The sequence below is a fragment of the Xiphias gladius genome, chromosome 23, assembly GCF_016859285.1.
Source record: "Xiphias gladius isolate SHS-SW01 ecotype Sanya breed wild chromosome 23, ASM1685928v1, whole genome shotgun sequence".
Taxonomy (NCBI): domain Eukaryota; kingdom Metazoa; phylum Chordata; class Actinopteri; order Istiophoriformes; family Xiphiidae; genus Xiphias; species Xiphias gladius.
Genome location: NC_053422.1, coordinates 12503030 through 12520403, shown reverse-complemented (window position 1 = coordinate 12520403; position 17374 = coordinate 12503030). Strand labels below are relative to the sequence as shown.

The following is a 17374-nucleotide window of genomic DNA, read 5'->3' as shown; positions in this document are numbered from 1 at the left end:
GATCCAAGGGAGCTATGTACAGTACTCACATATCTCCAAAAGGGGGTAATATCAGATGGGGGGCTGGGTGTCAGAGGATGTGTCTGTGATGACACCACTGATGGGGATGTGCAGATGGGCAGAGGGCCGATACAAGCTCTGACTCATTCCTCACAACCAGCCTGCTCCACTTATGCGGAAGCCTGTGCTTACCCCTCCTGGTCGGAGCCAATGGGGAAACTGCTGGGGCTGGAGGGAGGTGTCTGCTATCTGCCTGTCAGTCTGATGGAGCTCGATGCTCATCTGCTGTGATTGGGATCAAGTCGGTTGTCGGACATGATGTCCTCCGAGACCATGCCGCTCTTTTCTGATTCTACAGCAGACATGACACACAAACCCACTAGCAGCAAACAGGTGCATGCAAGGGCGTAGTATACAAGCCGTTCTCATTTGTACTGTTGATTTATGATTTGTCTGCTGTGCAGGAAGCATACCCACAGGTATGTGTCCGTGTCATAATTGTGCATTGCACTTAAATCACATGTATCTGCGTGTGTGCTCTTATGTGTCAGCTTATTATAAGCAAATTTCTCAGTGTACAGTATTTGTGTGTGATTGGTGCTGGCAGCATGGGGGATGAGAGGGGTAAGACCTGAGTGCATGGCCTGGTTTCCCCAGCGTGCAGATGAATCATGACAGCTGCTGTCTGCCGCTACTGGTCTGCTGGCCCGTACTGGATCAGGCTCTTACTCCCCATTATATTTATGGTAACAGAACGGTTCAGTGTTTATATTTACATACACAGAGCAGCAGGCAAAACATCTCAGCGTTTGTGCTGGGTGGCTCCCATAAGCCTTCCCATCCTCCTGTACTGTCATTTGTTTTATACACTACAACCCGCCTTAAGTTACTGTCAAACGGCAAGACCAGAATGTGCCCTTTTCTCTCTTACACACACACACACACACACACACACGCACACACACTCACACACACTCACACAGGAAAACACATACTTGCATCAATGTATGGCATATATGTTACACAATAAAGGCTACATGTAACACAAACAAACAATTATGTAAAAGCAGTGGTTCACAAAGAAAAATTGGGGCAGTCATCCATGAGGCGATGCACGATGGACAAGACTGTGGATATAATGTAGATAAATAAGTGAAACAAAATCAACAAACAGGAGACCTTTTTCACATTTGGTAATGCCAAACAGTGACAAAACACAAGCAATGCAATAAATGCCATGTATTAAGTAACTTGGCCCAAGATAGAGGCTTAGTTTTATGGATGGGTCCTGACAGATGGAATTGAGCAGCTTGTGGGAGCGTGAAGCCCTTTCGGCTGCACTCCTGTGGAGATGTGTTTGTGAAGAGCAGGTACGACTCCATTTTAAACTGCGACGAACAGGGCACTGTTGTTTGAGATTCATAGATGTGAGCAGATTAAAAGAAAATTGATGGACAAATAAAGACTAGGGGTAGACCTTTCAAAATATGAAAAGTAGTAGTAGAAGTGTATGTGTAGTAGCAAAAAAATTAATAAAACACTTACACAAAGGGAAAGAACTAATACGCTCTCTTCCTCCATTTCTGTTCTACAATCAGTCTGACATTGTTACAGTCTGTTTCATGTGATGTCGTGAAAGATTCAGTAGTAGCTGCATTGAGTCGAATATTGGGTATGTCATACAAACAAAAAAACAGCAGCAGCACACTGAAAGTACCAACATATAAAGCAGTCAAGTAGATATGAGGTGGGGAAACATTCACATGCAAACATACATACAGAAGGAGACAGAAACAAATAAGCTAAAAGGAAGCCCTGCTTGAAAATGAGAGCTCTGTCAACAATAATATGTACCCATCACCCCCCTCCCTCACTACCTTTCCTCTCCTTCTTCTTCTTCTGTCCATTGCTCCTCTCTGCCTACTTCTTTTTGTGTATTTTGCACACAACTGTGTTTTACAACATACCTTTGGTGAGGCAGGTGGCCTTCATCCCTCTCTGGCCTTACTCCTGTCTGATGCCAGGTCAAGATACTCTGCTACAGAGCGGAGGGTTAGCTAAGCAAGGCGTGATGGACTAGGTTAGTACCTGCCAGAGAAGGGGAGTGGACCTTGGCACAAGGGAGCAGAGGAAGGACAGAAGCCTCTGTAGAGGGCCTGGGGCACCTTGCTGTCCCCAGGTTTGTGGATGACACTGTAAATAGGCTCAGCCCTGCTGTGGGGTACAGGAATCACAGTGAAGGGGACAAGTGTAGGACACAAATAAAGCACACATACCAACAAAGATGCGACAAATGCACATACAAGTCATGTAGACAGCTTGGACGAGGACATTACAGGGCCACACAACTAACACTCACACGGTAACACATTCACTCCACAACACACAGACACGTATAAACGCCTGCATGCATTCACACACACAGGGAGAAGGGAGGCTCCTCCCCAGAGCTGTGGGTTAAGATGACCCAAGGCCTTGTGGGACACTCCAATCAAGCCCCTATGAATGCTACTTCTGATCCAGTACTTGGATAGGGGGTCAAAGGTTAAACCTCAGACATAACAAGTACAAGAAGTGACAAAAGGCCTCTCTCAGCACACAGCCACCACACACTGTCCAGCTATTCTGTAGTATACACCACCGTGGCCCAGATGAGATGAAATATGTAAACTAAGCATTTGTTTTGCTTCAAATATAAATATGAACAAATATCATCAAAGGAACTATGACAACACCTGTAAAACAACAAAAAATGGAAGCTGCTAGGAACAAAAAGAAACCCATGCAAATTTAAAATACTTGTTTTAGAAAGCAACCCCATACAATTGTGCTCCACAGCGTTGTTACCTTAACTACAAATACACCAGCAAATACCAAAAAGGCCTTTAGCTGATCTCCAGAGGCAAATTATGTTCGGTGATATAGTTAAATCTACACTCATAGAGCCTGTATGAGTGTAATGTATAGGAGGAGAATCATAACTGGAGGAACCAATCTGTAACCAACCTTGTGAAGTCTTCCTCCCCCAGCATGTGGCGGGGAACTGGTGAGTACCTGGACGGGGTAACCTGGGGTGGCGGGTACACTGGCTTAGGCTCCATTGCCCCCATGTAGTTGTGGCTGACGTGGTTGTCCACCATGGTGGGGAAGGCTGGAGGGAGGGCCAGACCAGTAGGGGGAAAGAAAAAATGATTACAACATAGGTGCAACAGGAACACAGTATAAGACTCTCACCTTCACTACCCTAGCAAAAAAAAAAAAAGTTATCGGTAAGTCCACCACCTTGATCCAGACTGAAATATAAATATAACTATTGCCATGAATTTTTGTAGATACATTCATGGTCCCCAGAGGAGGAATCCTACTGGGTTTGATGATCCTCTTATTCCACCAGCAGGTCAAAATACTGTCCAATACTTTGGTTTACAACCAAAAACCTACAAAACTAATGACATTATGGTTAGCTTTTTTGTATTTATTGCTAATTAGCAGATGTTAGCATATCTATGTCTGTGCTAATCTTCACACAATAGACAACAAGCACTAACTAATGTATGAACAGAGATGTTTCACTAAACTACACCTGATGTTTTAAATCTGTCAATCCTCTTATCACGCAAGAGGAAAAATTGGGGACATTTTTCTAAAAAGTCGATGTCCTTGTGCATTCACACAAAAGCAAGATCACAGACATAAATAACACCTCATTACCCTCACTTTACATTCTTGATGGAGGCAGCTGAGCATGATAAAAGAAGCATTTCAAATCCGGATCATCTGACCGCAGGTTGTACTGTCAGAGCGGGGTTAAGTCTGCATTAAGGGCTTGTTTAAACCCCAAACACTGCTAACATTTAGAACATACATAAAGCCCTCAATAGCCCCTTCTAATACTAAATCACTGTTCTGTGTAAATTTGAGATGCTGCAGCTTAAGATCGTTGGCTCTCATGAGAAGGTGGGATGTGAGAAACCATCCACACTCAGTGGGAGGCAGAGAACTGCGCCTCTTGTTGCTGTGGGAAGGATTGTGTGTGTGTGTGTGTGTGTGTGTGTGTGTGTGTGTGTGTGTGTGTGTGTGTGTGTGTGTGTGTGTGTGTGTAAGCAGTCACTACATTCACTATGTGGGTGTCTGGGCATAGCAGTTTTGGGGAGAGAACAGTGACTGAACACAAAAATTCAGCCAGGCCAGTTAAAATATCCCTGATAAAGATAAAAAGAAGATTCCCAGTGCAAAACATGCTAACATAGACCTTGACTTATAAATCACCCTTTGCCTTAAATCAAAAAATTTTATATAGATAAAACTCTTCTAGTTTTGGGCTGCTGTGTATGAAGTAGTGAATGTAGAATGTAGTTTCTGACTCGGACAGTGCATGAACAGCATTGGCACTACAAGGACGACTATAACAACAAGAAGAGATAGATACGTACTGCTGGAGTAGTCTGGAGGGGCGTACATGTCATTGAGGTGCACAGGTCCTGGCTTGGCCACCTTGAGGTAAACCATATCAGAGGTGTTCTTCAGTGCAGCCACTGCCTCCTCGTGACGCACGTCCTGCAGCACAATGTTGTTCACCTGAATGCGGCGATTGTCAAGGAAGGAGAGGAGGACAAATCCTTATATCAGCACCTTTGCTGCACTGTGACAACATCACGCATCGCAGCAGCCATCACAGCAGCCAACACAATAATGAATCATGGCTTGATATTATATATTAGCTTGGCATTATGAGATTTTTGTACATTTCAAGAGCAGAGTGAAAGGTTGGTGTGTCGTGCGGCGTTACCAGAGGTCAAAAGTGGTAGGTAGAGGTTTTAAAGACGCTCTGAAATTCTACATATTGTCTTTTAAGACTCTATTCCCTGGAAATATGTTGTCAGTTAAAAACACCTCACAGAACAAAGGAACAGGTACAGTATACTATATGTGAACTGAGAAATGTTGAAAATTCAAAATGACAAGGATCTTGATCACTCTAATTAGACATTTACAGTAGATAACACTCTATACTGGATATTTGTGCTGCAAATGATGTAGTCTGCATGTTGTCAACATACAGTGGTTCTGCCAAACTGCTCTCAAACAAAAGGTCCTCCATGTAGCTAGATACCTTTTGATACTGTAAGACAGAGGGCTAAAAAATATTTTCTTCAGCACATATCTCCAGGACAACTATATATTTCTCAGAGGAGTAACAACTTTTTCTCTGTTGTGAACTAACGTTGAACTAACTAACGACTCCCACAAAGACAGCGGAGTGTCTATGTGCCACCAGATGCATTTTATTAGCTGTCAATTAGAAAAGATGACCTAATTTTTTCTTTATGACAATCAGGTGCACTGGAAAGGTCCATCCTGTATACTGCAAGTTAAAGCATGTAGCATGATGACTGAAAGCCGCCCTATTTGACATGCAGGGTTTGCCTAATCAGGTTTAAGTCATTTCCAGCAAAATAAAAAGTCACAAACATTTAACCTGATTTCCTAAAATATACAGCGTTTAAAAAATGTTGACTGGTGTCATATTTGTATTGAAACTGTGTAAAATAATCAGTAAAGCAACATGTCTAGAAATGTATATTGTATTAATGGGAGCTAAATGATGACGTAACTATAATTATTTGTTTTTGGTTTTTCCAAAAAGACTGTAGTGACGAGTGACTTCTTGTTTGATATACAGCAGCCTTAAAACAAATGTAATGTTTCTCATACCCAGCTGATGGGCCTTTTTATTGTCCCATGCCATGGCCGGAAAGGTAATTTATCGATGATGCACAAAGTCAGAAATGCTGATTTGTGCTGTGTGTCTCACTAAAATGACAGGATGGATAATGTAGAGTACTTAATGTATCTCTTAAACAGTCATCTACATAGGGCACATCCCTGCCCAACTACAGCAATAGGTGTTTATAATCATTACTAATAACTAATGCTGAATTTTTTTTTTCACTCGCCAGTGAACTAAATGACCACCTAAAATGATTTCATTTTGATTTGTACACTCAGTATGTGACTCAGTCAGAAGGAGGTGCAGGCTCATACAGCTAGCAGGCGGTCTCCAGTCTGCAGTCGTCCATCTTTTTGGGCAGCTCCTCCCTCTATGATCTTGGTAATATAGATGCTGTTGTCTCCTGGGATGTGCTGGTTTCCGATCCCTCCAGCGATGCTGAACCCCAGCCCTGGTTGAGTAATATACACAGTCAGATAGTCAATACATGTACATAGAACCACCTCTGATTGTGTACATTTTTAGATATCTTCCATGTCTGGGTCTGCCTCCTATATGCTGAATAGTTCGCTTCATAATCAGTATTGTCTTAGAAGCCTAGTCTTAAAGCATCTTTTTCCAAATTTAATGCCCATTCATCCTAGAATAGTAAGTTGACCTCTTACTTATATCTACAAATGTGTCTTAACCTAAAAACTGTAGTGGTCATTCAGCATTGCACTGATGTCCAAGGATGATGTATGGCAGTGAACTTATATATTTCTCTCTAAGTGCCGATGTGTCCCTGACCTTTGGGCCCTTTCAACAGGTTGACTTCCAGAATCGTTTCGGGTGGGGCCTGCCTCCGTCGAACCAGCAGCCGCACCACTGGCCCTGCCTCCTTCAGGGCCTCCACCGCCCGGCTGTGAACCACCTCTGACACGTCCACGTCATTCACACGCAGCACGCAGTCGTTAACCCTGCGGATGGTAACGTTTTAATATACACTGTATATCACGCACACCAGCTTGACAGTCAGCAGATAACAGCAGTGGAGTTGCTTCGCTGCACAAAGGCAGGGAGAGACCCGAGCACGGCCAATGTAATCAGAAACCTCCAACCACAAAAAAAAAAAAAAAAGCACTCCATATCATAATTTTTTGCATTTTTCAGGCTTTGGTTTTCCAGTGAATCACAACTTTGAGGAAACACACAGAGCCAGGGGGCAGAGGGCTGTAGAAACTCTGCCTCCCACACAGCACTGCCTGGCGGGACATGGTGGTAATGAGCATTAAAGAGGAGAGAAAAGAGGTTAGGGAAGAGAGAGAGGACAGAGGGTGCAGAGGAGCTTGGAAAGAGCAAATGGAAAGAATAAGGTGAGGGGGAGGAGGAGGGTAACATGGCGAGAAGGGCAACTTACCCCAGCCGTCCATCCATAGCAGCTGCTCCCCCAGGGATAATCTTGGTAATGAAGATCCCCGGATCATCAGGAATGTGGGGATTGTCTATTCCTCCAGCAATGCTAAAGCCCAGGCCAGAGTTCCCCTGCACACAGGTTATGATTGGCATTTTCAGTAGGGTACAATAAACAACACAGAAATGCACACACTTAGATGTGAGTGATGGACCCAATATGGGCTCAAGGTCAGTACAATTGGGCTCTTAGGTGTATTGGTATCTCAGAGGAACATGTGATCGATGCGGACTGCTCCAGGGATTTCTCCAGGCACTTCTGATGTCTGTTTTTGTGGACACGTGTGTGTCCTCACATGTGAAAAATGATAATGCCATGTTTTCCATTAGAAGAGGGCACTTCATTCAAAATGTCATGGTTATTACATCAACCCACGGAGAGGTGTTAGAGATGCCCTGTGTCAACAGGAAAGAGGATTTATGATCTAAAGTAAAGATTTGTTGACAAGCGTCATTTCTATTGCATGATAAAGAGCCTTTCACTCTTTGCAGGAGACAGAGACTACCACCTCCTGGCGTTCCTGTTCCAGAAATGACGGAGGACCCATTTGGATCCAGTGGGTCCAGGCACACTGCTGCATCTGACAGCCGTGGCCACAGAGACAGGCAGCAAACAAGACAGCTGAGAAAAGACTTCACTTTATTATTTTCTATAATTAATGAGCAACAGTCGCAGCAAATTAGGATAGAGGGAGGCTGAGGCCTCCCAGTGTGCTGCTCTGGAGCCAGGAGGAGTACACTGGGCCTTACCACCAAATGTTACACACCCACAGTCCTTTTAAAGTGTGACTTTGCATAGTTTATTTAAGCCTTATGCATGCAGAAATGCCACTTAGAGGGGAAGTGGCAGAAAGATACTGTGCATCTATCATGGGTTCGGAGGTGCATCTATATGTGGGTGGAATAATGAGAGCGGAAACATATAGCTCTGCCACTGCAGGCTGAACCACCGCTGACAAGAGCAGTGGTGCCTGCTGAACAATTGAACAGGAGAGTACTTTACATTTCTGGCGTCTGCTGATGACATGTGCATCAGCATTATGTAAAAAGCTATGCCTCAATGGCGTTATTCTGTGCTCATACTCACATGAGACATCACACATAAGACATTCTTACTGCAGTGATGTAACAGCTATAACTTCACTAACACACAGTACCACACGAGTCTCAAATACAGGTATAGAGATTGAGATTTTTCTTTAGTTTTCATGTTCTTTAGGCCCAATGAGTGAAGACTGAGTAGCTTACTACCACCTAGTGGGGAGAAATCCATCCATCCTGCAGAAAATACATTAAGTAGGTATTTGTAAATTGTGAAAAAAAATGTAACAAGCAATTGGTAAAGCTCACCCTCTCTAAAATGATCTCTTCATATTTATACATCCCATCACTGCCATTTACCTGCCAAAATAAAAAACATAATGATTAGTTATATCACTGAGCCTGAATTATGCAAGTTTCTATAAATATAGTAAGAAAAAAAGAGGAGCATGCAAATTTTTGCAGATGAATCCTATACCATATAATACAGAATAGACCTATGTACGGACTGAATACAAAGAGCCGTGGAGAACAGGATTATTGACAAAATATACAAGATACATTCTCCAGATTGTTCTACTAACTAAAAATACCACCATGAATTTCCGATTTATTGCAATCAAAACTGTCTTTCTCTCTTAAAATGCATCTACACCATGACACTAAATGTGCCGCTGCAGAATGCACATTCCTGAGAAACAGGCAGGGTCAATAGGATAATGGATGTTGGTCCACTCGGGAAACAGCATGTTGCTGCCAGGAGGAGGCCTTTTCATCCACACACACACACGTGCGCGCGCTCATGCACCGACACAGCGGGAGTGTGAATGAGAGATATATATACTGTGCAGAGAGAGAGAGAGAGAACAGATACTTACATAAGGGCCTGCATCTAGTGAGTCTGCGTTGACGATGATGGGGGGAGGGTTGGCCTGTGAATATGAAGAGATACACATTATCTCAGTGTGTGAGGCTGGCAGCACACAGATGTAATGCGGTACACACACTATCACTTGGGAGCAAATTGAACGAATATCATGGGAACAGTCAGAGTCCTCCTGGGCGGGGGTGGGGAGGTGTTGGAAAGGTGTGAGGACTCAGAATGAGGACTGGGGCAGAGAGACCGCCACTTATTAACCGCCACTGCCAGACGTCCCGCGGTCACCTCATAAAACAAACTGGCTTGTGTTCAAGCTGTACGGACAATATGTTTATCCCACATCAGCTCCTCCTTTTCACTTTCACTTCACACACAGAAATAACACCGTGTAGTATCACACACAGAATGCAAGATTTTATGGTTCAGTAACCATTCAGGTAATACTGTAACACTACTAGACAAAAGTAATGTCCGATCTCATTTATTTATGTATCTTATTTTATTCTATAATTTACGGGGTGAGGGTTATTTGATGTGTAATACCAGACTGATTAGCTGATTAATCAATTTGACGATTGACAGAACGATTTTTATAATCAATTAACAGTTTAAGCCATTTATCAAGCAAAAATACCAACATTTACTATTTCCTGTCTCTCAAATACAAGGCTTTTCTCTGATTAATATCATTATCAGTTGAATACCGTTACTGTATGGACTGCTGGCATTTTTAACAATTTTCTGATATTTTATGGTTTAATCAGTTAATAATAAAAATGAAATGAACAGTAGTTGCAGCCCTAGATATGTGTTAAATATTTTTTTAATCTGGAAGTAATGTTTTATTCTGGAAACATTTTGATAATCGATTAATTGTTGAAGTCATTTATCAGGGAAATAGGCAAACATTTGTTGTTTACAGCTTCTCAGAATGTGAGCATTTGCAACTTTTCTTCAGTTTTATATAACTGAAAATGTAATATCTTTGGGTTTTGGACTGTTAGTCGGAAAAAACGACACGTGAAGGCATCATGTTGGGCATTTTTCACTTTTTTCTGACTTTTTTTTGGTCTACATTTTTTTTTAAAGATAAGTCACTTTTAAAAACACTCACCAGGTCAATTGATAATGACTTTTTAACGTTTTCTATGAATTCTGAATTTCTAGGATAATATATTCTGATGTATCCTTTGTCATTCAATGGTTAGATTGTCAACTAAAAACATTAATATGGATTTCTGTAGAGAGTTTCCTTGACCTTAGATTGTCTAAATGCTATTTTTGATGCTCCCCTCTGAGACATAAATACTATTTTAGGAGAAACACTGATTACTCCATGTTTTTTTTTTTTTTTCCCTTTGGGCACATGGAAAGGGTAAACTGTAAAATGCAGATTACCTATTGGGAATATTGATGCACAGTATCAGTATCAGACTTTAGAACCCAGCTGAACTCATTACATATTAAATTTCACAGTTCAATTAACTTTGCTGCACAGCTCTATTGTGCCACCTGGTGTTTCTTTTCCCATTTCAGGTCTGCAGAGAAGCTGAAGAAGCTCTGAGCCGAGACCTCAGAGGAAAGTTGTCTGAGTGGAAACAGAGAAGCAGGAGTGTGAAGGAGGAAATGCACTGGTTGGTTTAGGAGCAGCTTGACAGCTGTCCTCTAGTACAGCGAACTGCCTGTCTACTTTTTATTGATCTGATTGAACTGTGTGGGTGAGGGGATGCTGACAGTGCTGCTCTGGGACCTTACACTTCCTGAGGTCCAACACTGAGGGGAAAATCACTAGCTGCCTATCTTACCCCTAACCTCCCCCCACCTCACACAATCTCACCCCCTTACCTCTGTCTTTCTATATGCAGATATTACCTGTGTCCAAGCAGCTGATTCTGATCTTCTTCCTAAATTATTATACATTACATAATACTAATGATGAAATTTTGTATTTAAACTATGCTATTATGCCATTTGCCTGTATATTGTGTCATCGCCTGTTATGATATCTGTGAAATACTGACAATCTATAGCACTAGCAAAATACGAGATGTACATATACACACAGATATTGAAGGGATACATATCAGAGTATAAATACTATAACATATCATGTCACAGTATATATCATCATATCTCATAATAAGAAAATGATACTCAACTACTCAGCTGCTCTATGTACTATACATTTTACTTTCTACTTGTTGGATATATACACTATTATTCTACTTAAGAAGAATTTAATAAAGCCTGTCCAAGGGTTTTCAGTCAAGCTGCATGAGGCTGCTGTATTTCTGCATCCACAAGAGTGTAGCTTGAAACACCCTCTTAAAAAGATCCGATCCTTTGATCAAATTCATTCATCACCTCTCAAGCTGTGTGGATGTCATTTCATTTCTCCACACTTGTCATTGAGTGAGTTCCCTGGTAATGATTGTTGCTCTCCAGATAAACAGGAGCCGTAGATCTGACCTGCTCCACTTGGTGTTGATGTGCTATGACTCTGGACAGCTGTGGCTGGGAACCCACCCCCACCCATACCCTCCCTTCTAGTCAGCACAATCAAGCCTTCATTGTAATCTGCATATGGACAAACAGATGCTCACGTCTGTGCTTGTGTTTGCAAAATTTTTCCCCCTTCATCTTGGACCTCAACTCATAACACACACCCAAAATCCAGAAGGGGGTTTAATAGTAAAAGCATCTTTAGCATCAAGTCCGCAGCAGCCATGTTAGTGACTTTCAATTGTGAACGAAAACTTTGAAACCAAAGTCACTACCGCAAGAAGCGATGAAACACAGCCTGAGGGCAACACAAGGGGAATGCATTGGCACTACTGTCCCTTGGTGACTGACAGACTAAGCTACTGAATCCACTACTGGGACCACATGTGACAAAACACACCTGTTACAATATAATGCCTGCAGTTCTTATCATAAGTATCAGAGCAGACCAATGCTGCCCGATGGGATCACTGAACCTATAAGTCCAGCTGAAAGACAATAAACCCATCAGTTGTACAAAACAGCTGTATTATCCTGGCTTGGGACTGCTGCGTAATCCCTTTATCAGAATCTCACATAACAAGAAAACAAAAGGAATAATCTCAGAATGAGTAATCTCAACATGAGTTTGTTTAACACTTAGCTATTTACTCAGGTGACTTGGTTTAGATTGGATTACCCCTCCCTCCTTGGGACTGTTAGTAAACTGGCTCTTACCTCCGTGGTGACCTGCTGCACAGAGAAAAGACAGCTGATCAAAGACCATGAGATCTGACCAGCGCTGACGTTTTATGACACATACCGGCGGTAGGATCTGCCTGTGTTATAATGGGCCCTCAGAGGGCGAGCAGAGGACAAACACTGAACTTAAAGTATCTGGGTTTTCGTACCATGGGAGGCAGGTTGAGGATCACAGAGGTGGAAACAAAAGCAATCTGGTATAGACTGATGTCAATCCAGGAAGGGATTGGAACGTCTGTCAGTGTGTTGCAGGTAAATTTGGGCCAGGGAACATGATGCAATTCCATAGGTGAGGCAGTAAAAGGTTGCAAATGTGCTTCAGTGCCATAGCTGTAGAGCTGAGTCTGAATCACGCTTAAGTTTTGAAAATGAGGACTTCACACTTGATTTGAACTTGATGACTCTGAGACATGACTTGGCAAAATCCGGAATAACCAAAGATAAATAAGACAGAAACAGGGCGTACATGGGCACACAGCATGAAATTTTAATTATTTTGCCTCCTCATTGAAAGTACAAGGTCTCTGCTACGGAAAAACACTATTTATGCCATAGAGATCAGCATTCAGAAATCTGAAAGACTTACTATTTGCCTATGAAGACGTCTCACTTGACTTGAACTAGCCCTCAAGGATTTTGAGGATTTGACAAGATGGCCTTATTTACACCTGGTGGTCTTTCTAGATTTATTATGTAGATAATGGCATCTAGTCTGCAGGCCTTTGCATTTACACCTGGTTATAAGCATTCATGTTATCTTGACTCAGCCCGTGTGTGACTAGATCTCAATATCCAAATGAGTTGGGCAGAATTGGTGGACTTGGTCAACAAATATGGCACAAACCAGGTCAAAGAAAGTCATACATTTTATCACTTGCTAGCTACTGCTACTACTTGTACCTTTTGTGGGGTTTGCCTAAACTGCCAGGGAGAGGACGAGTAAGAGGACCTTTTAGCTTGCTGGCTGGATTTTTTTCCTAATAATGTGGTCACGCTTTATGGATGGTATTTACACCTGGTTGAGATCCGATCACAATGCAAGCCGGCTGATCCGATCCTATTCTGAGCACAATGCAAGGTATAACCTGGCATTTATACCTTGCATTAACATGTATTTTTCCTTTCCCAGATAAGATATCCAAATACAGATTGCGCGTTAAGGCCAGGTTTAAATGGGGTTGTTGAGAACCGCTAAAAATAGTTTCAAAAACAGCTTTCTATAGTACACATGTGGGACTGACAGATATGGCAGGAATGAACTAGATAGAACAAAGATCCAATCTAGGACAAATCTAGGTATGATCACCATAAAATCCCTTTATTTCCCTTTAAGTCATACATTAGCCATCAAAGGCTGCTTTTACAGACAGTTCTTGTTCTTTACTTCTGTCCCCCTGCAATGAAGAGTGCTGGGGTATAGTAGCTTTGGTACTATACGGACCATAGGCTTATACATGGAAGCCAATGAGCATACTGGACACACAGACTTCCTGCAAACACAATGACAATGAGACCAGACTGCCTCCCCAGCATGAGATCATTACAACAAGTCCCAGCTGACCACCAAGAGTGATGAAAATTCACTCGCAACAGTCCTTTCTTTCTCTCACTCACCCATCTGTTCTTAATAGTTTCTTATTCGTCAATCTATCATCTTGCTCTTCTGTCAGCTGAGATTGCGTATCTGTCTCTTGTCTCTCAGCATCACGGTGGATGTGTATCATGTCCCTTTGGCACTGCACCACACAATACTCACTTGGCTGCAGACCCCCAGGACAGTAAAGCTACAAAGACTCCCACTGAACCTAGGCAAGCGCAGGGTGCAGGCTTCATCCAAATTGTTAAATAATCAATGTGTTCCCATGGTAACCACTGTCTCGTACGGTATTGGCCGGCTATCCCGCTTAGCCACCTCCCCCTGCTTCACCTCTCAGGGCTCACACTGCAGTTTATGCAGCTCTGTGCTCGTACATGCCTGGCCATGGGCTGGATGTGGCTGACTGCCTTCAGTGCGGCATGTCCATATCACACACAATCACACTCACACCCACCCACCCACATGCACACAACACGAACCACACACACCCACCCACACACACCCACCCACACACACAAAAACTCACACATACACACACACATCTCACAGTCTTTTTGATCTGACCATACTGTGTTTAACGGCACGTGGTTTGTCAAGCAGATATACTGTACATCATTTAGAGTAAATGAAAGGGTTTTGACATTTTGGGAAATACATTTGCCCAGAGTCATATGAGAAGATCAATACCACTTTCATATCTGTATGGTAAATATGAAGCCACCACCAGCAGCCGGCTAACCTAGCTTAGCGTTATAACTGGAAGCAGGGGGAAACAGCTAGCCTGGCTCTGACCAAAGGTAAAACATCCCACCTACCAGCACCTCTAAAGCTCACTAACTAATATGCTATAACGTCTTTGTTTAATCCCTACAGAAGCCAAACTGTAGAAATTTTTTTTTAATGTTTTACAGGGGGATTTTGTTCCCTATGGACAGAGCCAGGCTAGCTGTTTCCCACTGCTTCCAGTCTTTATGCTAAATTAGCCGGATACTGGCGGTAGCAGCAAATGTACCATACATACCATCTAAATCTTGGCAAGAAGGCAAATAAGTGCATTTTTTTAAAGTCTGAGACTGTCTTTTCTTTGCTTGTTTTATTTGACTTTCAAAATGCAACATATAGGTCTAAATATGTTTAGCTGCCTCTCTATGATGTATGTGAACGTAATGCAGATAAAAATGGCAAAAAAGTGCTGCAAACAAAACAAACACTGACCATCATAAGAAAACATCATAATTTAAAAATGTGGATCTAATTTTTCAAATAATGTTGGCATATCCTGCAAAATGTGTACACCTGCAGACGCCTCTGCATTCCTGCTGATGGCAATAATGTCACAACTTGGAAGCACGGAGATTAAACTCTGGCTACTCTTCTTCACCGGTCAGCATTACTTTTTTTGGGTTTTCAAACCCTCATCTTTCTCGCATGCAGAGCGGAGGGGAAAGAACAAGAGGGTTCAGCATGTGCACAATGGTGGCATGCTGACAGGGCAATAACCCCTTCCTCCTTAGCAAACATTTCCACATCAGTTCCTCTCCCGCAAAGCACACCGACATGGCAGGTCGTTCTCCAGTGGTGACATGGCAGCGAAATATGACAGTCAGCTCCGCTCAGATGATGCACCGAGTCAGTCAAATGATACAGCCAATGCTGAAGGAAGCTCTTCCTGGGCCTAAAGTCAGAGCTAATAGTAGACAGGAGAACAAGATTTGCTCCGACGTCCTTATGTTATCTAAAATTGTAATGTTCCTTCATTTTCTGATGCCTCATGTTGTACTGCGTTTATGTTTTCCTGCAGAATGTGGAGAGACGCAATCAGTGGGGCTGCTCTGATCCTCTGGCTCTCATTGGCCTCTCATAGGCCACGCTGCAGTCCAATCAATACCTACTCAATTACCATGCACCCAACATCTCATTCACGCTGTGGCCCCTGTGCCGGAGGGAAGAGGGAAGGAGAAAAGCAAGGTGAGAGAAAAAGTGACAGATGGATGGGGCTGCGAACGATGAACACATGACAGCAAGAGATGTTTTACTCGCAGACGCCATCGAAACTCAATGCTGCATTCTTTGTCCGGGACAAAGGCGGAATAATGAGATGTAATAAAGAAAACCCCACAGCGGTAAAGGTCAACTGCTCCCTCTCTCCTGCTACGACACCAGCTGAATTCAGGCATTCATTTCAATGAGGGAGGCAACAAGGAAATTAATTAGTTCAACCCATAAAACAGCCCCGTTAAAGCTCAAAGTTTTCTGATTTGATGGCTATGATTGAGCATTGTGACTATGTTGCTCCCCTTCCCCAAACCCCCCCAACACACACCACAGATGAACATTCATGAAACCATAATTAATAGCCCGTCACAGCTGTCTGCAGCGCTCCCTCCTCATCTTTATGTAATATTACAAAAGCATGCTCTGGCTTACCTCTCTGTCATGCTGAGCAGCTCCAAATGAGAGCTGGCTAGTTTGACCTTGACAAGTGCAGCCACAGAGGGAAAAGTACTTAGTTTAACGAATATTCACAACAGTGTTGCTCGAGAAGGCCCTCTAGAAGTCTGCTGTCAACTGATCCGGTTTGAACGTGACTGTGTCTGTCTGTGTACCTTCATGCTTTAACGCTGATGTATATATAGTATTTGGACAAATAGAGTGTGTGCATGTGTAAATTTTTGACACTATCATGACTGGGAAACTTGAATAGAACAGAGCTACGATTAACGTGATCAGTAAAAACCTGCGCTTTTCTTGCTCAGTCAAAATGTCTGCCGTGAAAACAGCCTATGCTGTAGTTGTGTGATAATTTTGCATTAGAATTTTTTGACTTTCATCTATGATATGATCTTGTCATGCTAGTGTTCTGCAAACTTCTGCCATTCAAATCAAATGTGATTCTACACATTTTTCCTAACAAGTTTGAGTTATGAGTTTTTTTATACATGCATGAAGAGGTCTAACGTAATGCATCAAAGTAAATCACAGTTTATTGCTTTGGCAATCAATTTATTTATTTTTTGTCATTTTGTGTGCATTTGCCATTTGTCAGAAAATATCCTTATTAGTATTGTGATAATGATTTCAGCTATTTTGGCCACCCCTATACTGACCACATTCTGGTTATGCTGTAACTGTGCTACTTGTAAAATTTAATATCCTTGGAAAAATGATAATGATATATATTATTATCTGCATAGTTACTTAATCCTATAATGAGTTAAACATATTTCCTCACGACCGTCGTGTAATTTCAAATACTCTAAGTTTTTCTAAGGGAATTGTAAAACGTTTTGACCTTTTATAAAACAAATCAGTGGCTACTGTACTACTACTTTCAACAGAATAATCTTCAGTTTAATAAAACCTGATTTATACCACAATCAAAAATTGTACCCTGTTCTTAGCCAGGGCAGCAACTAATGATTCTTTTCCA

The 17374-nt window shown here is 42.3% G+C and overlaps 1 protein-coding gene across 5 annotated transcripts in view; it reads right to left on the bottom strand.

Annotated features, from left to right (window-relative positions):
* Positions 1-17374, bottom strand: part of dlg3 (discs, large homolog 3 (Drosophila)) — a 79430-nt gene that overhangs the window by 21138 nt on the left and 40918 nt on the right. For 3 of the 5 annotated variants that reach the window (XM_040120644.1, XM_040120645.1, XM_040120650.1), the window contains exons 5-11: positions 9103-9156; positions 8534-8584; positions 7131-7255; positions 6521-6690; positions 6046-6182; positions 4434-4578; positions 3007-3169 (exon numbers count right to left, since the gene is read on the bottom strand). In XM_040120644.1, coding sequence (XP_039976578.1) covers positions 3007-3169; positions 4434-4578; positions 6046-6182; positions 6521-6690; positions 7131-7255; positions 8534-8584; positions 9103-9156 — 845 coding nt within the window. The remainder of the gene's footprint in view (positions 1-3006; positions 3170-4433; positions 4579-6045; positions 6183-6520; positions 6691-7130; positions 7256-8533; positions 8585-9102; positions 9157-17374) is intronic. The other 2 variants (XM_040120646.1, XM_040120649.1) reach the window with 1 other exon arrangement.